Source organism: Molossus molossus, unplaced genomic scaffold (assembly GCF_014108415.1).
Source record: "Molossus molossus isolate mMolMol1 unplaced genomic scaffold, mMolMol1.p scaffold_m16_p_5, whole genome shotgun sequence".
NCBI classification, from domain to species: domain Eukaryota; kingdom Metazoa; phylum Chordata; class Mammalia; order Chiroptera; family Molossidae; genus Molossus; species Molossus molossus.
The window spans coordinates 111,607,262-111,630,547 of record NW_023425388.1 but is presented as its reverse complement, the minus strand read 5'-3'; the positions used below and the strand labels follow the sequence as shown (position 1 = coordinate 111,630,547).

The 23,286-nt window shown below is 42.8% G+C and overlaps 1 protein-coding gene across 7 annotated transcripts in view; it reads left to right on the top strand.

The window, feature by feature from the left end:
* The window catches only part of PLSCR1 (phospholipid scramblase 1), a 50,546-nt gene extending 29,742 nt beyond the window's left edge, over nucleotides 1–20,804 (top strand). For 4 of the 7 annotated variants that reach the window (XM_036243304.1, XM_036243307.1, XM_036243305.1 and 1 more), the window contains exons 4-9: nucleotides 7,307–7,566; nucleotides 8,870–8,912; nucleotides 11,738–11,958; nucleotides 14,208–14,369; nucleotides 18,393–18,554; nucleotides 20,585–20,804. In XM_036243304.1, the coding sequence (XP_036099197.1) occupies nucleotides 7,307–7,566; nucleotides 8,870–8,912; nucleotides 11,738–11,958; nucleotides 14,208–14,369; nucleotides 18,393–18,554; nucleotides 20,585–20,641 (905 nt within the window). In that variant the 3' untranslated portion in view covers nucleotides 20,642–20,804. Of the gene's footprint in view, nucleotides 1–7,306; nucleotides 7,567–8,869; nucleotides 8,913–11,218; nucleotides 11,260–11,737; nucleotides 11,959–14,207; nucleotides 14,370–17,462; nucleotides 17,544–18,392; nucleotides 18,555–20,584 lie in introns of those variants that run through there. The other 3 variants (XM_036243308.1, XM_036243310.1, XM_036243311.1) reach the window with 3 other exon arrangements.
* Nucleotides 20,805–23,286: the final 2,482 nt, after the last annotated feature.

Genomic DNA, 23,286 nt, shown 5'->3' with positions numbered 1-23,286 from the left:
CAGTGTGTAGTTCCCATGGGATGGGGAGCGCACAGTGTGAAGTTCATATGGGATGTAGAGCACAGAGTGTGAAGTTCACATGGATGGAGAGCGCACAGTGTGAAATTCATATTTAATGGGGAGCGCACAGTGTGATGTTCCTATGGGATGGAGAGCGCACAGTGTGCAGTTCCCGTGGGATGGGGAGCGCACTGTGTGAAGTTCATATGGGATGTAAAGTGCACACAGTGTGAAGTTCCCACGGGATATAGTACATACAGTGTGACATTCCCACGGGATGTAGAGCGCACAGTGTGAAGTTCCCATGGGATGTAGAGCGCACAGTGTGAGGTTTCCACAGAATGTATAGCGCACAGTGTGGAGTTCCTGCGGATTGTAGAGCGCACAGTGTGAAGTTCCCACGGGATGTAGTACATACAGTGTGACATTCCCACGGGATGTAGAGCGCACAGTGTGAAGTTCCCATGGGATGGAGAGCACACAGTGTGAAGTTCCCATGGGATGTAGAGCACACAGTGTGAAGTTCCCATGGGATGGAGAGCACACAGTGTGAAGTTCCCATGGGATGGAGAGCACACAGTGTGAAGTTCCCATGGGATGTAGAGCACACAGTGTGAAGTTCCCATGGGATGTAGTGCACACAGTGTGAAGTTCCCATGGGATGTAGAGCGCACAGTGTGAAGTGCCCATGCGATGTTGAGGGCACAGTGTGAAGTTCCCATGGGATGTAGTGCACACAGTGTGAAGTTCCCACGGGATGTAGTGCACACAGTGTGAAGTTCCCACGGGATGGAGAGCACACAGTGTGAAGTTCCCATGGGATGTAGAGCGCACAGTGTGAAGTTCCCATGGGATGTTGAGCACACATTGTGAAGTTCCCACGGGATGGAGAGTGCACAGTGTGAAGTTCCCACAGGATGGAGAGCGCACAGTGTGAAGTTCCCATGGGATGGAGAGCACACAGTGTGAAGTTCCCATGGGAGGTTGAGCACACAGTGTGAAGTTCCCATGGGATGTAGAGCGCACAGTGTGAAGTTTCCACGGGATGTAGAGCGCACAGTGTGAAGTTCCCATGGGATGGAGAGCACACAGTGTGAAGTTCCCATGGGATGTAGAGCGCGCAGTGTGAAATTCATATTTAATGGGGAGTGCACTGTGTGATGTTCCTATGGGATGTAGAGCGCACAGTGTGAAGTTCACACGGGATGTAGTACATACAGTGTGACATTCCCATGGGATGTAGAGCGCACAGTGTGAAGTTCCCATGGGATGGAGAGCACAGAGTGTGAAGTTCCCATGGCATGTAGAGCACACAGTGTGAAGTTCCCATGGGATGTAGAGCACACAATGTGAAGTTCCCATGGGATGGAGAGCACACAGTGTGAAGTTCCCAGGGGATGTAGAGCACACAGTGTGAAGTTCCCATGGGATGTAGAGCGCACAGTGTGAAGTTCCCACGGGATGTAGAGCGCACAGTGTGAAGTTCCCATGGGATGTAGTGCACACAGTGTGAAGTTCCCACGGGATGTAGAGCGCACAGTGTGAAGTTCCCACGGGATGTAGAGCGCACAGTGTGAAGTTCCCACGGGATGTAGTGCACACAGTGTGAAGTTCCCACGGGATGTAGAGCGCACAGTGGATATTTCCCACGGGATGTAGAGCACACAGTGTGAAGTTCCCATGGGATGTAGTGCACACAGTGTGAAGTTCATATGGGATGTAAAGTGCACACAGTGTGCAGTTCCCATGGGATCGGGAGCGCACAGTGTGAAGTTCCAATGGGATGTAGAGCGCACAGTGTGAAGTTCCCATGGGATGTTGAGCACACATTGTGAAGTTCCCACGGGATGGAGAGTGCACAGTGTGAAGTTCCCACAGGATGGAGAGCGCACAGTGTGAAGTTCCCATGGGATGTAGAGCACACAGTGTGAAGTTCCCATGGGATGGGGAGCGCACAGTGTGAAGTTCATATGGGATGTAGAGCACAGAGTGTGAAGTTCACATGGATGGAGAGCGCACAGTGTGAAATTCATATTTAATGGGAGCGCACAGTGTGATGTTCCTATGGGATGGAGAGCGCACAGTGTGCAGTTCCCGTGGGATGGGGAGCGCACTGTGTGAAGTTCATATGGGATGTAAAGTGCACACAGTGTGAAGTTCCCACGGGATATAGTACATACAGTGTGACATTCCCACGGGATGTAGAGCGCACAGTGTGAAGTTCCCATGGGATGTAGAGCGCACAGTGTGTGGTTTCCACAGAATGTATAGCGCACAGTGTGGAGTTCCTGCGGTTTGTAGAGCGCACAGTGTGAAGTTCCCACGGATGTAGTACATACAGTGTGACATTCCCACGGATGTAGAGCGCACATTGTGAAGTTACCATGGGATGGAGAGCGCACAGTGTGAAGTTCCCATGGGATGTAGAGCACACAGTGTGAAGTTCCCATGGGATGGAGAGCACACAGTGTGAAGTTCCCATGGGATGGAGAGCACACAGTGTGAAGTTCCCATGGGATGTAGAGCACACAGTGTGAAGTTCCCATGGGATGTAGTGCACACAGTGTGAAGTTCCCATGGGATGTAGAGCGCACAGTGTGAAGTTCCCATGCGATGTTGAGCGCACAGTGTGAAGTTCCCATGGGATGTAGTGCACACAGTGTGAGTTCCCACGGGATGTAGTGCACACAGTGTGAAGTTCCCATGGGATGGAGAGCACACAGTGTGAAGTTCCCATGGGATGTAGAGCGCACAGTGTGAAGTTCCCATGGGATGTTGAGCACACATTGTGAAGTTCCCACGGGATGGAGAGTGCACAGTGTGAAGTTCCCACAGGATGGAGAGCGCACAGTGTGAAGTTCCCATGGGATGGAGAGCACACAGTGTGAAGTTCCCATGGGAGGTTGAGCACACAGTGTGAAGTTCCCATGGGATGTAGAGCGCACAGTGTGAAGTTTCCACGGGATGTAGAGCGCACAGTGTGAAGTTCCCATGGGATGGAGAGCACACAGTGTGAAGTTCCCATGGGATGTAGAGCGCACAGTGTGAAGTTTCCACGGGATGTAGAGCGCACAGTGTGAAGTTCCCATGGGATGGAGAGCACACAGTGTGAAGTTCCCATGGGATGTAGAGCGCACAGTGTGAAGTTTCCATGGGATGTAGAGCGCGCAGTGTGAAGTTCCCATGGGATGGAGAGCACACAGTGTGAAGTTCCCATGGGAGGTTGAGCACACAGTGTGAAGTTCCCATGGGATGTAGAGCGCACAGTGTGAAGTTTCCACAGGATGTAGAGCGCACAGTGTGAAGTTCCCTGGGATGGAGAGCCCACAGTGTGAAGTTCCCAGGGATGTAGAGCACAGAGTGTGAAGTTCACATGGATGGAGAGCGCACAGTGTGAAATTCATATTTAATGGGGAGTGCACTGTGTGATGTTCCTATGGGATGGAGAGCGCACATTGTGCAGTTCCGGTGGGATGTTGAGCACACAGTGTGAAGTTCCCATGGGATGGAGAGCGCACAGTGTGAAGTTCCCATGGGATGTTGAGCACACAGTGTGAAGTTCCCATGGGATGTAGAGCGCACAGTGTGAAGTTTCCACGGGATGTAGAGCGCGCAGTGTGAATTTCCCATGGGTTGTAGTGCGCAGAGTGTGAAGTTCACATGGATGGAGAGCGCACAGTGTGAATTTCACATGGGATGGGGAGCACACAGTGTGAAGTTCCCACGGGATGTTGAGCACACAGTGTGAAGTTCCCACGGGATGGAGAGCGCACAGTGTGAAGTTCCCACGGGATGGAGAGCGCACAGTGTGAAGTTCCCATGGTATGGAGAGCACACAGTGTGAAGTTCCCATGGGATGTAGTGCACACAGTGTGAAGTTCCCATGGGATGTAGTGCACACAGTGTGAAGTTCCCATGGGATGTAGATCACACAGTGTGAAATTCCCATGTGATGGAGAGCGCACAGTGTGAAGTTCCCACGGGATGGAGAGCGCACAGTGTGAAGTTCCCACGGGATGTAGAGCGCACAGTGTGAAGTTCCCATGGGATGTAGTGCACACAGTGTGAAGTTCATATGGGATGTAAAGTGCACACAGTGTGCAGTTCCCATGTGATGGGGAGCGCACAGTGTGAAGTTCCCATGGGATGTAGAGTGCACAGTGTGAAGTTTCCATGGGATGTAGAGCGCACAGTGTGAAGTTCCCATGGGATGTAGAGCACACAGTGTTAAGTTCATATGGGATGTAAAGTGCACACAGTGTGCAGTTCCCATGGGATGGGGAGCGCACAGTGTGAAGTTCCCATGGGATGTAGAGCGCACAGTGTGAAGTTCCCATGGGATGTTGAGCACAGTGTGAAGTTCCAACGGGATGGAGAGTGCACAGTGTGAAGTTCCCACAGGATGGAGAGCGCACAGTGTGAAGTTCCCATGGGATGGAGTGCGCACAGTGTGCAGTTCCCATGGGATGGGGAGCGCACAGTGTGAAGTTCCCATGGGATGTAGAGCGCACAGTGTGAAGTTCCCATGGGATGTTGAGCACAGTGTGAAGTTCCAACGGGATGGAGAGTGCACAGTGTGAAGTTCCCACAGGATGGAGAGCGCACAGTGTGAAGTTCCCATGGGATGTAGAGCACACAATATGAAGTTCCCATGGGATGTAGAGCGCACAGTGTGAAGTTCCCATGGGATGTAGAGCGCACAGTGTGAGGTTCCACGGAATGTAGAGCGCACAGTGTGAAGTTCCTACGGGATGTAGAGCGCACAGTGTGAAGTTCCCACGGGATATAGTACATACAGTGTGACATTCCCACGGGATGTAGAGCGCACAGTGTGAAGTTCCCATGGGATGGAGAGCACACAGTGTGAAGTTCCCATGGGATGTAGAGCACACAGTGTGAAGTTCCCATGGGATGTAGAGCACACAGTGTGAAGTTCCCATGGGATGGAGAGCACACAGTGTGAAGTTCCCACGGTATGTAGAGCGCACAGTGTGAAGTTCCCATGGGATGTAGTGCACACAGTGTGAAGTTCCCACGGGATGTAGAGCGCACAGTGTGAAGTTCCCACGGGATGTAGAGTGCACAGTGTGAAGTTCCCCCGGGATGTAGAGCGCACAGTGTGAAGTTCCCACGGGATGGAGAGCACACAGTGTGAAGTTCCATGGGATGTAGTGCGCAGAGTGTGAAGTTCCCAGGGGATGTAGTGCACACAGTGTGCAGTTCATATGGGATGTAAAGTGCACACAGTGTGAAGTTCCCACGGGATGTAGAGCGCACAGTGTGCAGTTCCCATGGGATGGAGAGCACACAGTGTGAAGTTCCCACGGGATGTAGTGCGCAGAGTGTGAAGTTCATATGGGATGTTAAGTACACACAGTGTGCAGTTCCAATGGGATGGAGAGCGCACAGTGTGAAGTTCCCATGGGATGTAGAGCGCACAGTGTGAATTTCCCATGGGATGGGGAGCGCACAGTGTGCAGTTCCCATGGGATGGGGAGCGCACAGTGTGAAGTTCATATGGGATGTGGAGCGCACAGTGTGAAGTTCATATGGGATGTAAAGTGCACACAGTGTGCAGTTCCCAGGGGATGTAGAACCCACAGTGTGAAGTTCCCATGGGACGTAGAGCACAGAGTGTGAAGTTCACATGGATGGAGAGCGCACAGTGTGAAGTTCCCACGTGATGGAGAGCACACAGTGTGAAGTTCCCACGGGATGTAGTGCACACAGTGTGTAGTTCCCACGGGATGTATAGTGCACAGTGTGAAGTTCCCACGGGATGTAGAGTGCACAGTGTGAAGTTCCCATGGGATGTAGTGCACACAATGTGAAGTTCCCACGGGATGTAGAGCGCACAGTGTGAAGTTCCCATGGGATGTAGTGCACACAGTGTGAAGTTCATATGGGATGTAAAGTGCACACAGTGTGAAGTTCCCACGGGATGTAGAGCGCACTGTGTGACGTTCCCATGGGATGTAGAGCGCACAGTGTGAAGTTTCCATGGGATGTATAGCACACACATGTGAAGATCATGTGGGATATAGAGTGCACGTGTGAAGTTCACATGAGATAAAGAGTGTGCACAGTGTTGAAATTCACATGAGATAGAGTGCACACAGTGTCAAGTTCACTAGGGACAGTGTACACAGATACACTATGCTTATTAACTACTTAGGACAGTTTTGTGCATGATAACTTTTTACCTATCTTGGTTCTCAAACAGTATTTCCAAATACCTGGAGGTGCTAAATAGTGAAATTTTAATTTATAACCTAACCCTGGCTGGTGTGGCTGTGTTGGTCGGAGCTCCGTCCAGTGCACCAAAAATTTGTGAATTTGATATCAGGTCATGGCACATACCTAGATTGTGGGTTCAGTCCCCAGCTGGGGTGCATACAAAAGGCAACCAATTAATATTTCTCTCTCTCTCTCTCTCAAGTTAAAGGGCATGTGCTCAGGTGAGGATTACAGGAACAAAAACAAATGAAAATGTGTAACCTAATATCATAGTGATTTTTTTGTTGTTATTCATGTAGAGTGTCTTAGGAAGTGAATATACAGTGGATTAAAACTTCAGGAAATTGTTAACCCAGAAAACTACTTGGACAGTGTTGGAAGGAATGACATGCCTTTACCTTTACAGCAGACGTTCTCAACAGCAGCACTATAATATTTTGGGATGCATAATTCTTTTACTCATGGTGCTATTTTTGGCATTTTAAAAATTATTTAGCCACATTCCTGGTCTCTATCCACCTGTGCTACCCTCCCCTCTAGTTGTAACAGCCGGGAACATCTCCAGAACTTGCCAAATATGCTTTGAAAAGACACAATCATCCCCAGTTTCATGTATACAGGAAATACAATGTGTTAGAATTCCAAAATTGCCATTTGTTTAGAGTGTGCTTTGGTCCGAGAAATGCTGGCTCAAAGACGTTATTTTTGGACTTTTACTCAATCCCATCTCTCTTTTCCATGAAAACATTACAGAATAATTATGCTAATAAACATTGTTGATTTTCTTTCACTTTCTTCGGTATTAAGCTATTTTCGTCTGAGTTTTGAATGGTGAGGGTGAGGCCTGGGCCAACTCTATTCCGCTTAAAACTTTCAACATAGAAGTGTATATGAAACCACCTATATTTCATTGAAAATGTGTCAAAATATAAAAACATGAACGTTAAGCGTCCTAGAAACAGGATTCCTGAACTGAAATTTCAGGTTGTAGAAACTAGGGTAATTCTGAAGAGCTGATGTTTTTATCGTTCAGCACAGTTACAAACTGTTCTACTTGTTCCTATTTCAGGACCTCCGGGACAGACTGCCTACCCTGGCTTCGGCTACCCTCACCCCCAGGCCGCCCACCCCGGCACGCAGGCAGGCTACCCTGGCCCCCAGGCTAACTATTCAGTCTCACCGCCTGTCTATTCAGGTGCTGGTCCAGTGGGCTTTCCTGTCCAACACCAGCCAATGTATAACCAGCCAGGTGGACCTGCAGGGGTGCCATGGATGCCAGCACCACCACCTCCACCAGGCTGTCCACCAGGGTTGGAATATTTAACTCAGGTAATTTCAAATATGTTAAAGTTATTAAAAATAAAACTGTGCTTCCAGCTCACTTAATGAGATTAACACATGACGAATTCACAACCATCTGAAATGGTGAAACAACATTTTTTGCTAACAAATCACTCCCTTTCTTCTGGGTCAGGTTTACTTTTAAAGCAAACTACAAATTGCTTAGGAAATTGTGTTTTCTATGATCTTGAATATAATCTGTGATAATAGCCAATAACAAACATTTATTAAGCAACATTTTCCAGGCTTTGTTACAAAGTACAAGTATGAACTCATTTGAATCTTTCAAAAGCTTTATGATATACAGGTGCTATAATTAGTACCATTTTACATAAGAGGAGACTGAGGTTCAGAGAAGTGGCATAATTTTCTCAGCATCAAAATGCCAACTGAGAATGGCTTTTTACTACTGGAACCTTGGTTCTATAAACTGGGCTCTTTAATTCCAACACTGAATAACTTTCTAGGAATTGGAAAGAAAAGTCAAACTCAATTCACGGTTGAGTTTCAATAAGAAGTACCAAAAATGGAGTAAATATTTTGTATAGAATATTGATTCCTTTTTCCTGCCACATTAATAGTGAACACATTCAATAGATATTTTTAATTAAAAATGTATTATCTTTAGCCCTAGCTGGTGGCTGGTGTGGCTCAGTAGGTTGAGCATCATCCCAAGCCCACAGAGGTTGATGGTTCAATTCCCACTCAGGGCACATACCCAGGTAGCAGGCTCCATCCCTACTAGGGGGCAAGCAGGAGGCAGCTGATAGATGTTATGCTCTCACATCAATAGTTCTCTCTTCTTCCTTCCTCTCTCTCTAAAAATGAATAAACTATTCTTGTTGATTTTTTTTTTCCTTTTTTTTTTCTGATAGAATGAGAGGGAGAGGAAGAGAGAGAGAGAGAGAGAGGGAGAGAGAGAGAAACATCAATGTGAAAGGGACACATGGAGTGGCTGCCACCCACACAACCAACCAGGGCCAGGGACAAACTGCAACCGAGGTATGTGCCCTTAACGGGAACCGAACCTGGGACTCTCTGTACAGCAGGCCGATGCTCTAACCGCTGAGCCAAATCGGCCAGGGCAAATAAATTATTCTTTAAAAAATATTAAAATATATTAACTTTAGTCACACGTAGAAGTAATATAAACTATCATTAAATATTGATAATATTGGTACATATTGTTAATAGATTATTGTATTGTTTAAAATATAAAAGCACTAATGTTAATTTGGTTTAAAAAACGTGATATATAATTTACAGCTTAACTTTTTTTTTACTATGACAGATAGATCAGATACTGGTTCATCAGCAAGTTGAGCTTCTAGAAGGTATGTATTGATTGTATTGATTACATTTCTAGAAAAAGAAGACATTTGTGCAAATAAAGGCATATCAACAACCACAGATATAACAGTTTCACTGATGTGGAATGATTAAGCCTGGTTATTTACAAATGTCTCTCATCCTGATAATGAAATTATGACCATTGTCAGCAGCTCGTTTCTTGAAATTAGGAGTCAAATGGTAAAATACTGTTACTCTTGGCATCTGTCCTCATGATATAGACCCTAATTTAGAAGGACACCAAACAAAACTTATTTTTGCTCCCCCTTCTCTCTGGAAATCACTTCAGTGACTTATCACTTCATCTGGCCTCTCTTAGTTCGTCTCTTCCTCCCTGATCTTTGGTGATCTTGAGATCTGTGAACCTTGTGTAGTGATGAACTCAACTTAGTGCATTTCCAAAGTGAATGCATGTTTTGAATGTGGATGTGTATGTTGTGGAAAATTGCAATCCTTTTGGAAACTTCTCTTGGGAGTTCAGATGAATCATTGAAAACCTTTTTGCTGTGCTGTGGGCTAAGGATTATCCCCTTGGCTGTTTGAGGATGCTGACCGGCAGGCGAGAGGCCTGGCTTCCTAAACAGCACTCCTGCTATGGGTGGGCCTGATTCCAGCAGGTGTCTCTCTGGGCCCCGTGCTCCTCATGTGGGAAGTCACCTGATGCTTCAAGTTCCTGCCAGGAACATTCATGAACCATAGTATTTTTTTTCCAGATATAGAGATCAATGAAAACTCTGCTAGTTATAGAAATATATCTATTAAATCTTTGTTCGCTGCTCTGCAAAGTTTCTTTCCACTAGTAGAAATTATAATACGAATCACACTAGTCAGTGCTAGATTCAGTTAGTATATACAATTCTTATCTATTGTAATTGGATTACTTACAGTGTACATTGTTAGATATTCGTAATGACCTCTTGTTGTTAGTCTGTTTGAACTAAGTTTAAACTCCTGCAAAGGAGCTCTTTGTTGTTGGAAAATTTGTATTCTGAATTTTTTAATGTTTTATTCTAGGGAATTTATTTTAGAGATGATAACCCCCCTCACAAGGCCCTATCCATTGTACAGTACTCCATTCATAGTTTTTAGATTTATGGCTTTTACATACTTTTAAAAATATATAAGTATTAATCTTAAATATAAAGTTCCAAATTTAGTAGTTATTAATTCTATTTTTAAAAGGGATCTCTTTAATTTTGTTTTATATTTCAAATTGGAAGTCTATATTTTAACATTATGAATAGCAAAAGAGATGAATATGTATTACTATCTTTTTTAGTATCAGACTATGGTAGCCACCTTTCCCAACTCAAAGTTTAGTAGACAGTAAAGACATAGGCATAGAATTTATTCGTTTCATTTGTTTTCATTTTTTAAGTAAATAGAAGGAAATTTAGAGATTGTGAAAGTCCATTGATTTCATTTTACAGATAAACAGACCAAAAACATTGACACCTGGATAACAGGGCCTGTGTGAGTCAGAGCAAAGTCACTTAAGGGCAGTCATGGTGCTAGACTTTGTGCAGGACATCTCTATCTGAATGGAAGTCCATCCACACAGATACTGGAGATACAGTGATACCTCGGTTCTCGAACATAATTCGTTCCAGGAGGACGGTCGAGAACCGAATTGTTCGAGAACCGAAGCAATGAAACCCAATAGGAAAGCGGACTCCACAAAGCGTGACTCTCTCTCTGCGCTCACACTGATGACGCCAGCAAGGCGCGCTGGGCCGAATGAACGCCATTCGGCTCAACTCGGAAGTTCGAGTTCCAAATATTTGTTCGGATTCTGAGACAAAAGTTTCTCGAATCCTGATTTGGTCGAAAACCGAGGCGTTCGAGAACCGAGGTATCACTGTAGTTTGTCTCCAGATTTTTTTTTAAATCACTAGCTATTTGGATGGCTTGCGACATTTTTTGGCCCAAGGTAAAGTGAGCTCTTCACAAGTGGACCTAGGGTTGCTCCTTCCCGGCTCTAAGCAAGGACTAGTTTCCAATGTGTGGTTCAGCCTGGGAACACTTCGGTAAGACACCCAGTGGGTGTCAGTATTCAGCATCCCTCTTTTTCCCCAGTGAAGACTTAGCCCCCTCTAAAGTGCACAGTTCCCTTAGGGTGCCAGTGGTCTAGATGTTCTGAGATGAGGCCTTGGTCCCCAAGCACCTTTGCCCCTTGTCTAATACCACCTCGCCCTCGGAACAGCTGCTGCTGAATAAAACAGGGGCGCCCTGGGCCCAGTGTGACGCTCTGATCCCTGTCACTCTCTCCCTGTTCACAGGTGTGCATTGAGAGTAAACGCCTTCATTGCCTTCTCTTCCACGGTGCAAAAAGTAAGCCATGAATATGGTGGAAAACAAAACCCCAGGCCAATTTGTTTACTGTCTTGTTTCAGAGCATAAACATAGCGCTCATCCTCTGTTCCCTCCCTAACTGAACATGTGCGAACTGTACCGAGCAGTGGACACGTTCTGCACACTAGCACGGCTGTGACCATCGGCGCCCTGCCCAGCCCTCTGCAGCTGTGTCCCTTCCTGACACACGTCTGCAGAGCTCGGGACCTGGGAGGATGGGGGTTTCCTTTCCCCGACGCACATCGGACTCGTCATTGTGTGCACCTTCATACCCCTCCTGCTTCTCTTTCTTTGCCTTTTTTCTCTGCCTACATCATTTCTAAACCTTTCCTTTTTTTTTTCCCTATGTGACAGGAAGTGTCCTCTAGAAATGGTGTAACTAGAGGTTCTAGTACCTTAGAATTGCTGCAGAATTCTTTTATCATAATAGTCATAATGACTCCTTTTATGTTTTCAGTCTTAACGGGTTTTGAAACAAATAACAAATACGAAATTAAGAACAGCCTTGGACAGAGGGTTTACTTTGCCGTGGAAGATACTGATTTCTGTACCCGAAATTGCTGTGGGGCTGATAGGCCTTTCACCATGAGGATTCTGGACCTTATGGGCCGAGAGGTCATGACTCTGGAGAGACCACTGAGGTGTACCAGCTGCTGTTGCCCCTGCTGCCTTCAGGAGGTCAGTGAGCAATTAGCCCGTAACGGGGAAGGGAGCTCAACAGGAATTGTCACTGAATCTATATAATCCAATGAGTTTTTTCTAAATATTGGTCCATGAGCTACTGTTTTATGCTTGAGAGTCATGTGGACCGGAAGGATGGCGGGTAAAAAAGTGACCAGTTAGCCCCTGGCCCTGAGGAGTGTGCCTCATGGGTTGAGCATCCGCTCAGAGTCCGACTTCGGGGAGAGCTGAGAAGATAAGGCACCTCGGTCAAGTCCCTCACTTGAAATGACCATGAGAGGCCCAGATAAGGCCAGAGGAAGGCACCACAGAGAATATTCTAGAAACGATTCCAGGAGCAAGTAGAGAGAAGAATGCAGAGAAGAACAGTGTGTTCATCTCCAAGCTCGCCGTTATGGAAGAAACCTGGGAGAAAAAAATCTCAACTCCTGCGTGTTTTTTTTAACGGGTTAAAAAATTATTTCATTCTTAGTTAAATGCTTCTGTTGTTTTGTTTGTTTGTTATTCTTGTTTATTTTTAAATATGTTTTTTATTTATTTTTAGAAAGAGAGAGAGAGAGAGAAACATCATTTGCCCACCTCCTGTACAACCCCCACTGGGGATCAGACCCGCAACCCAGGCATGTGCCCTGACCAGGAATCGAACATGTGACCTCTTGGTGCATGGGTCAACACTCAGCCACTGAGCCACACTGGCTGGGCAAATGCTCTCGTTCTGGTAAAAGAATGGGAGTTGACCAGATTTGTTATGTGGGGAATTGGATCTGGTGTTTAAATGCTGCTTTAAAAAAAAACAAAACTTAATTTTTTAATATTTTTTTATTGCAGATGTCCCTCCTTTCCCCCCCTTGACACCTGCCTCCCTGCTCTCAGCCCTGCGCCCACTTTCACAGCCCTGTTGTCTGTGTCCATTGGTTGTGCATATGTGCATATAAGATATTTGGTTTATCCCTTCCACCCTCCCAACACCCTTCCCTCTGAGCTTTGTCCGTCCGTTCCCTGTGTTTTGAAGTTTCCAATTTTGAAAAATAATATATTGAGCACCTCTAATAGAAAGGTGCTAGGTATGTGCCTTGATCAGGTGGCTCAGTTGTTTGGCGCATCATCCAGTATGCTAAGAAGATTGCAGGTTCTATTCTACTCCAAGTCAGGGTGCATGCGGGACGCAAGAGGTCAATGTTTCTCTCACATCAATGTTCTGTGTGTGTGTGTGTCTTCCTCTTTCTAAAATCAATAACCATAACCTCAGGTGAGGATTTAAAAAGAAATTATTATACTAGGTGTGGGTACCTTCAGCTCTATAAGGACCAGGTGTCTATCGCGTATTACTTGTCAGCTCACTGAGACGGAACGTGGATCTCAGGAGGACACCAGGGCCCAGACAGTTTACAGGAAAGTCGGCCCTTGCTTGTCTCCCACTGGCCTGAGACCAGCCCTGCCTGGCCAGTCATTCAGCAAGGGGCTGTGAGACCAGGAAGCAGACAGGGAGGCACAGGCACGTGGTACTTGAGGTCAAAGTCTGCGTTCATTTTCAGAAGATAAGTGAAGCTATTCCTACTGAATTGCTTTGTGTTTTGTGTAATTTAGATTAAGTATAACAGTGTCTATCCAGAGGAGTATCTGAGGAAAAACTGAGAGTTTGATGGAATGTGCTCTAAATGGAAAGAGCACATTAACAAACATGATCCTACTGGTCTTAGAAAACGGGCTAGGAAGATGTCACTTACAATGAGCACCACGGGGTACTCTCTAGGTCTCCCAGCGAATAGCAGAGCCAAGACTCCAGGCCCCACCCAGTTCCTTTCCGCTAGAGAACCAGCACCACTCATACTTGAAAATCACACCAGTGATCAGGATCCTGTGCACACATCTCAACCACTATTTAAAAGGAGTCTGAGAAAAGACTTCCTTCATCATTCAGACATGTTTCATAAAGATGGAAATTTAAAAATGTGCAAGGTCAGCGGAGCGTTGCTGAGAGTGGAGTCCGCGCATGCAGAGGGCCAGAGCTGGTGACTCGTCCCTTCCGCTTTGCAGCGAGGGAATCTGATACCAGTCAGTTAACTCTCTGTTCTTCAGCTACTTTCTTCATAAATAGGGAAAACAGTACCAACCTGGTAAGATGTGTTGGAAATCAAGTGATGCCTAGAACAGTGTCTGGAACTTAGTATTCAGTAAATGAGAGTCCTTATTAGACATTAGTATTATTATTATTAAAATGTTTACACGTTCTTTTGCTTTTGTAGATAGAAATCCAAGCCCCCCCTGGGGTGCCAGTGGGTTACGTTGTCCAGAACTGGCACCCTTGCTTGCCGAAGCTGACGATTCAAAATGAGAGGAAGGAGGATGTGCTGAAAATTGTTGGGCCATGCCTTGTGTGTAGCTGCTGTGCAGATATTGATTTTGAGGTAAGAGATGCGATCATGTTTACAGGTTTTGCTTTTCTTATGTAATATCAATTGGGAGGATGCTATGAATCCTAAATAAATACGTGTATCCTAACATTTCAAGAGGGACACAATGTGCTCCTCATTGAACTTTGGTCAGAAAGGACGTTACTAATCTCATTGAGTTTCCATGTTGATTACACTAAGTGGAAAAAAGAAAAGCAGAGCCTGCAGTCCAATAAATATAAGCAAAACAACTAATGCGGGTGGTGGTTTGTGCGTGGACGCACTACCTGCTGTCCATTTGGTGTAGGACGTTCGCCTCGTCATGCGTCTGACTGCCAAAGCCTGGGGGTCCTTCCTGAGTCTGAAACACAGGCTGCTGGTGCTCTGGGCCCTCTTCCAAAGGTCTGACATCTTGGGGTCCCTACAAAAACCCAATTATGCAGAGAGAGTTTTCAGGAAGATAGTGTAAGATGTGCTACCCATGGTCTCTCCTTTATTCTTGTGTTCAATCTGATGATCAGGAATCACAACCTTATCTATGTACTTATGATACGGAGCGATTTCATGACAGCAGTTTTCCAACAGGTTGTCTAGCCTTAGAATTCACATTATTTAGTGGCAAATATTAGAATTTGGGAGATTTTATAACTTAATCTTGATTTTCTTGTTCTATTGGAAAAGCAGAAAATGTGGGAAAGTGGATTCACGTTTCTATAAAAGGGAAAGAAAATAGGCTGAACCTGAGTAGTGCTGCCCCGTTGTGACTGATATATGGGAACTCTGCAAGTCTCCCCTGGCTTCCTTAAGTTTTCCACTATCCAGCTTCATTGTTACATCATCTGCCTGGTGATATGATACTAAAGACGTGTGTCAGACCCTGGTTACATAAAGATGAATCCTCCCCTCATTGACTTCACAGTACAATGAGGGAGACAGGCAACTCTAAGAAAACACAGGCGATGTAATAGAGACATTATAAAGACTTTTTAAAAGGATATTGTTTGTGGGTGGGATTTATACCCTGTATGTGTAAAGCCTTTGTAGATTTATGTATACTGATATTTCTCTATGTAGGGGTTACCATTTCAATTAAAGATCTGGAGGAGTAAAAAGGAAATTGTTCTTTCAGGGAATATTAGCATTGAGTTTGGCTAACATATCATTTATTTGTTTAAAATAAATGAAAATACTGATGAAGCAAGTCAGACCAGATTGCAAAACTCTTATATTAATGCTAAGGAATTTAGAAATCACCTGACAACCCTTCTCAACCTTATAGCCTCCATTAGGTAATAAATTAACTTACTCCCATGCATCTAAAATGGTGCTACTAAGTAACATCTTTGAGGGAATTGAGAAAATAGTCCCTTTAAACATTGTCAGAAAGCTAGCTGATTGGATGTTTGAATGCAGAAATTATCTATATGAAGAACCATTATGGAACATGAATTCCATCTGGGTGTCAGTGAGCATGGCAACTTGGTATATGTAAAAAAAACAAACAAACAAACAAAAAAAAACAGCAAGAGCAGAAGTCACTCTATAGGAAGAAATCATTCAAGAGGCATTGAATAAGTGTACTAAGTGGAATTGATTCATGGATTTGATGTCAGTTGAAGGTGAAAGAAAATTGGGAGATTGTTCTGATGTCTGAGGATTAAGAAGCTGAAAAACAATAATGCCGTTGACCACCTTAAGGATCTTTCTACCAATTGATTTGTAGAAAGCTAATAATGTGTAATTGAGTTGCATTGGATTTTAGATATGTAGACAGAAAAGTTGAGGGGTTTTCAGCATACCAATGATAGCTGAAGCCATGAGTACATACTGCTCTAGAAACGAATCCACCAAGAACAACCTTCATATAATAGAACATTGTGCAATCAATCATATGAGAAGTACTTAAATAAACATTACACAAAACAAGAAGCTTAATGGGAAGAATGAAACTAATATTAAAGGACAGGAAAATTTGAAAACAAGCCAGATAGTAAAATAAAGAAGAGTTACTTATACAATCTCATGGAAAGCATTTAGATACAGATGAAGATAAAATTACTGAAATTGATGATCCATGTTAGGGAAGTAAAGGAGGAAAATATAAATTTGAAGGAATAAAAAAAATTGAAGGAATGAGGAAGCTAGAGTAAACTACTCTTGAAGACAGAAAATGTGCTTAGATAATATTCAAGTAGATAAATGGCTAAGAATCTTTAAAATACCTTCATCAATTACTTTTTTAAATAATAAAAATTTTAAAATAATAATATACCAATTTAATTTTTCAGAAGTAGAAATACTTTCATTATATAGATTTTATTTCTAAAATATTATCTAAAATTGAGCCAAAAATTGTCTAGTCCTGTTGACTTCTCAGCTGTACATTTTTCACATCTATGAACCTATCCCTAATAAAATTCTATCTTCTACTTTTTACATGAATTTTTATATTTCTTACTATAGGCATCAAAAAGGGTTAATGTTAAGTTTAGTGATAGGATTATGGTGGCTGCCAAGTTACCTCTTGTATATTTTATTGCAAAATATCTTAAAAATTAGTAATAACTAAATTAAAAACAAAATGTCAAGTTTTATTACCAGCTACAAATGCTTACATGACAACTATTCACAGATAAACCACTAAAGTGTCAAAAGAGATGATTTGTATTAGTCTGTTCTCCCACAATAGTCTTATGTAAAATAACCCCTAAAGCTTCGTAGCTTAAAACAACAAACACACTATGTGTCTCCAGGTCAGCCGAGTCACAGTGGATACACATAGGCTCTGCTAGATGGCTGTAATTTACACTCTAAGTTGACCTTCGTCCTGCTCCAGGTCTGCTCATTCTAGAGCTGTAGCAAGAACAAGCACACGATTTTCTAGCGGCTGATGACTGCAGAGCAAGAGCCAGGCCGAACCGCTTAGCCATGTTTCAGGTCTCTGCTCACCGTCAGATACACTAACATTCCACTGGTCAAATTCGTCAAACAAGTCACACTGTGAAGCCTAATTATCAATGTTCAGGGGAGAATACTGGGCCTACAGTGGGAGGGGTGAATGAATATGGATGAACAGTAATCCATGCTACCACAATTTTCATATACAAGTTTATTTCAGGTCTATTAGGAAAACCACCCACACGGGAATAAAATGAATCAACTGTTTCTAGTTTCCCTGCATTTACTGAGCAGCTTCCAACCTGAGGTAGGACTTCAAAGTGCTAGCGTGTGTACATTTGAAAAGGCCGTTTCTCTTCCTGGGTTGACACAGCCCCATGTGTACACACCATGGGGAGTGTGGCTGCCTTCAGCCCTGCACGCCCACTGGTGCGGTGCTGTCGTCCGGCTACAATCTGTTCAACTCTCTATGGTGGCCCTGGAGTTTCCTCAGGCAGAATTGCAAGATTAGAAACATTTTATTTCGGAGCTTGTTTTCATACACCCTTCTTCTTTTTGTTGTTGTCCAATCTTACCCCAACCCTGGCCCTGTGCATCCCATCAAGTTCCTTCTTGGATACTTTCCTTCACTCCAAACTGCCAGTCCTCATTCCAGGCCCTCAGCACTTCCTGTTTGCCTGCTTTCAGTGAGGGGTAAGGCCCCTCCCGTCACAGTAAACACTGAGCCAGGTCAGCTCTGTGCTTGTCTTATAGCAGATGCTGCACATGGGGCTTAGTTTGCTACCGTCCTGGTGCGTCTAGAAATTTCACCAAAGAAACATTTCACGTTTGTGTCTTTTCCTGTTTCAATTGTGTTTTAGATCAGTTAAAAGTATTTAGTACTGTGCTTCCATGTACAATATAAGACGTTAACTATTTTAGTAAAACTACTTTCTATAAGTTTTCTGTAACAATTTCTTTCATGTATCTATAGATATAGGAACTTATATGCATCTAATGAGTGATATAATGTTCATAGTTACATATTATGTATCCGTTTAATAACACATTTGTTTCATTGTATTCCAAATTTTAAAGGAGTTTTGTGATTAGTTTTCCAGAATTCTTTTAGACCCTTATTTTTTTTTTTTTTTTCCTTAGATTAAATCTCTTGATGAAGAAAATATAGTTGGCAAGATTTCCAAGCAGTGGACTGGCTTTGTGAGAGAGGCATTCACAGATGCTGACAACTTTGGGATCCAGTTCCCTGCCGACCTGGACGTGAAGATGAAGGCCGTGATGATCGGCGCCTGTTTCCTCATCGTAAGTCTGCTGGCTCCTCGTGGCGGTCCGAGTGCCCGGGGAAGATTCCGTGAATTACAGTTTTTTAAATGACCCACTTACACTTACAGGTTTTATTCAAGCAGGGCCCCATTTAATCCTAGCTCTGAAATCCCATTTGCTCCTGATAGTCTGGATTCACAAATGACTAGTTTCCCTGGAAATTCTGCTCAGTTTCACGTGGCAACAGAAAGACTTTGTGCATTACCGAGAGGCCCTCGTCTTTGGGGCTTCTATTTAAAACTTAAAATAGGTGCATTCAGATATCGCTCACATGGAGCAGAACCCAGTGAAACTGGGAGGTCCGTCTTGATTCATTATTCAGTGAAACTCTCTACTACAGGGGCGTGGTCTGCAGTAAGAGCGCATCCAGTCCAGCCCCCCGATGGCACTGCCCGTTGACACACATGGGGTTGCGCAGTGATTCTGAACTTGTCCTCCACTGAACCACACAGGGAGATTTCAGAAACCCAAGTGCCAAGTCACCCCGCAGTTCAATTCAATCAGAAGCTCACAATCAGAAGTGTGTGTAGCTCCCCAGCTGATTCAATAAGCAGCCAGTCGAGGACTCCTGGTGGGGAGCAGTGGTTCTCAGCCTCAGCTGCGGTGGAAACGCCGGGGTAGATTTTCACACTCCTGGGTCCCGATGCACCAGACAGCGAATCAGGGCCTCTGGAGACGGGACCAAGCCGACAAGTCCCTCCCCGGTGACTCCAGTCTGCAAGCAGGTTTGGAACCACTGGATGAATATCTTGAGCATTTATTTGGGGATGCACGCAGGAAACAATTAATAAAACATGAGAGAGTATACAGCAAAAGGATCCAGTTCCTTCAACAAATAAATGTCAGGAAAATAAAAAGATAATAAAATGAGAGAAAGACTTGAAAGACCTCAAGGCAATGCAGTGTGTAGTCTCTGTATGCTGAATCAAACAAACCAGTATAAAAAGACATGTACAGGCATTCACAGAAATGTCAGCATTGACTGGCTATTTGATGATTAATGACCTTAATTTTTTAAAGATACGATGGTGATATAATGGTGTGGGAAGATAAGGTAGGCTGGGATGTTTGGATAGATGGGACGTGGGATTGGGGGTGGGGTTGTTAGTAAAGTGACTCTAAATTAGGTTGGGCTTCTTCGAAAGGTCTTTTAAAGACTGGGCAACTTCTATTTGACTTTGGGAAGATACTGAAAAGGGTTTAGTTAACTGGTTATTTTTAAACTAGGAATAAATAAAATAGTTATACATCCAAATTTTAGAAAGATAAATCCTGGTAACTGAGAGAAATGGATTGAAGAGAGCTGTAACTACAGCAGAGGCAAGTGACTGGAGCAGGATGAGATGACATCTGTCGAAGGGGTGAAGGAAGGAGATAGATGTGGGAGGTGAAACCTGTGGGATTTTACGCTGTCACGGAGGAGAGGGTCTAGTGAGACTCTGATGGAGCGAGGCCAGATGGGGGGCATTTGGAAGAGAAATAATAAAACGGGGCCAAGCAATTCTAAGTGATATTCTAACCCTAAGATGGCTTTTATTTCCCTGCAAAAAAAAAGTAAGGGGAGAAGGGTGTTGGGGTGTGGGGAGGAGAAACATCTGTAACAAAAAATAAATTAATAAAAATTGGGGAAAAAAATAGATGAAATGGAAAAAATAAAAAAAAGTGGAAGTTGTACATGGTATTTTAGTCATAAGAAAAGTTATATTACTAGAGAAGAAATATAAAAAGTTTAGGAAGATTCAAAAAGGATCGTTCTGAGGGACCTGAGAAAAAGTGAAATTTAGAGAAATGACCAGAGGCCTAATTAATAAGTGATCAGAATGATAGGATTTCATTGCTATTAAAAGGGAAGCTGAAGCTATCGCCTTTTCCCAGATCGACTCATAAGAGTCAGTTTTCTTGTTAGGAGGTATGTCATTCTGTTTCATCATAGCCCTTACCATTTATGCATCTGAGAACTGACCCGTTTTATCACTGAAAACTCATTTCTCTGTTTTGTTTTTGTTTAGGACTTCATGTTTTTTGAAAGGAGTGGACAAAAAGAACATCGAGCAGGAGTGTGGTAGTAGATTAATAAATGTCTCATAAATTGTGAAATCTGTATATTGATTGGGACTATGGACAAGTAAAATTTTACTTACATGTTTCCTTATTGAAATGACTTATAATGTGTCAATTATATTGTGCAGCCTAGAGCTCCAGGTGTATAATTTTAATTTTTAAATTATAGTTTATTTTCTGTATCACTTACTTATGTTTATATACATTTTCTTTCATTTTATAATTTTGTATTTCATTGTGTATTTCAGGGAAAGGACAGGTATTTTTACATTTAAACATGAAACTTCCTTTGATAAATTGTTTTATTTTCAATTTTATAGCAAAACTAATTAAAATGATTTAATATAAAATTATACAGTACTTTATTAAATTTAGTTATAATTGCATATGTAACAACTAATGTTATTTTGCAAATATTGTATATTCAAAAAAATTAGGAATGAACATAACTTCAGTTTTCTTTACAATTATGTTCAAATAATACTCAATATTCATATTATCAAGGAAAAGTAAAATATGTATTTGTTTTTATTCAGCAATTATGTCACATTTAACTTTTATATAAGCTAATCTAGCACTATAAAATTTTCATATCAACAAAACAATAGATTACCATTTTTTAGTGTATTTCAGTGAAAAAGACATAATTCTGTCCCAAAGAAGAACACATTTAAAGACTCAGTCAAAAACTAGAATATTATTATCACATTTGAAGTATGTATTTACACTTGGAATGTTTAGTATCTAATTCTATCATTCATAGAACATGGTAGTTATGAGATCATTCAGGTATAAATTATATAGAATCTGTATATTCCATCAGAGTATGAACTTCAATAATGGACTAGTAGGTTATTTATACCAACAATGAAGTAACTGAAATAAAAAAAAAAAATGGTTGATATATTTCTTTCCATATTTTCATTTTTAAACTGCACAATCAATGTATATGGTGTTCTTACCCTTACACATTTACCTCTCCCCTTCCTTTTCAAAAGAGCAAAAGCATCTGCTGGAAACTAAGATTTCTGCCTGGCACAAACTTAAGGAATTTTTTTATCTGTTTTATAGAGAAATTTGGATTGAATGAGAAGAGATGTCCAAGCCATAATTTTACTCATGCAAAGGAAAAGCATGCTTAGGATATAAGGTCTTAGGGGAGAAACTCCTTTTTATCTTCAAAATTTCACCAAAGCCACTAGTTCCTAAAGTTGAGAACATTGAGATGTCAGAGGAGCTACAGGAAAAGCTAAGTCTGGACCATTTCTCATTAGTGAAATAATTCACCAGATGCCGGATTCCAATGATAAGAAGTCACCATGGCACTGGCATTGTGTTTACACTTGGTACAGACAGCAAGCCAGGCGAGGTTAGGGACTGGCAAAGCTGGATCCTAGGGGCATTGGTTACACCAGTTAGGGGTGGGGGGGCTTTCCAGGTTAGTTGTTGGGTACCACAACCTACACAAAATGAGGCCCGAGGTATTGAGATCAGCTCTGTGACAGTACATCTTACTTTCATGTTCCATTTTCCTCACCCCTCCTCCTTTCCCTCCTGTGCACAAAATTCAGGATCTCTGGTTCAGCAAAGTATACATACAACTGCTCTGAAACAGTTCCCTTCTTCTTTATCTGTGCAAGGAAGTTTTGTGCAGACATCCACACACCATCTGCAGAATCCTTTTAAGTTTGAATACTAGAAAAACTTAACATTTACAAAGAGAAAAATCATTACACATGAAAAATTAGAAATTTTAATAAGAGAAATACCAGAAATGACAACAAGTGTCTTTATCTGTAATCTCAGTGAGGTTTGGAGGAATGCTGCCTGTTTCTGAAATAGGCTGTACTAAAGTTGAAAACTATGATGACCACATTTTAAAGTGTAATGGATGGATATAACATTGCCGAGGTTGGGGGCGGGTGATGGGAGGAGGGTGTCAATGGGGGAAAAAGGAGAAATATCTGTAACAAAAATAAATTAATAAAAAAAAAAACTAAAAAATAGTATGATGGAGACATGGGAATAGTCGATTGCATAATATATAAAGATAACACAATAAAGCAAGAGAGACTTTAGAAAATTTCCCAGAAGTCATAAAATATAGAGAAAAATGCAATTCCTGAGGAATGAATACATCAACTTTAATTTATGCACAGCAGGGATTCCAGAAGCAGAAATCAATGGAGACAAGAGAATTTTTTTAAAAAGAAAACTATGGGCAAAAAGGACAAACTACTCTCTAGGTGAATTGATTTAGCATATAACAGAAAAAATTATTAAAATGCCTATTTGTGATTATGTTTGATAAAATAATTACCATATACCTGCACTATGGCAGGCCCTGTTAGACCCTCGTGCAGGGATGTCTGTGTCCCATCTTCATGATAGTCCCCCAGTCTAGTTCACCTTTTCTTACCTCACTATGACATTTGATCAATTTAGTACTGTAATCACAGGCACTTAAAAGGACCAAAGGAGTCTGGCCAGTGTGGCTCAGCGGTTGAGCATCGACCCATGCATCAAGAGGTCGCTGGTTTGATTCCCTTTCAGAAACATGCCTGGATTATGGGCCAGATCCCCAGCGGGGGGCATGCAGGAAGAGGCCAGTCGATGTTCTCTCTCATGGATGTTTTTATCTCTCTCTCTT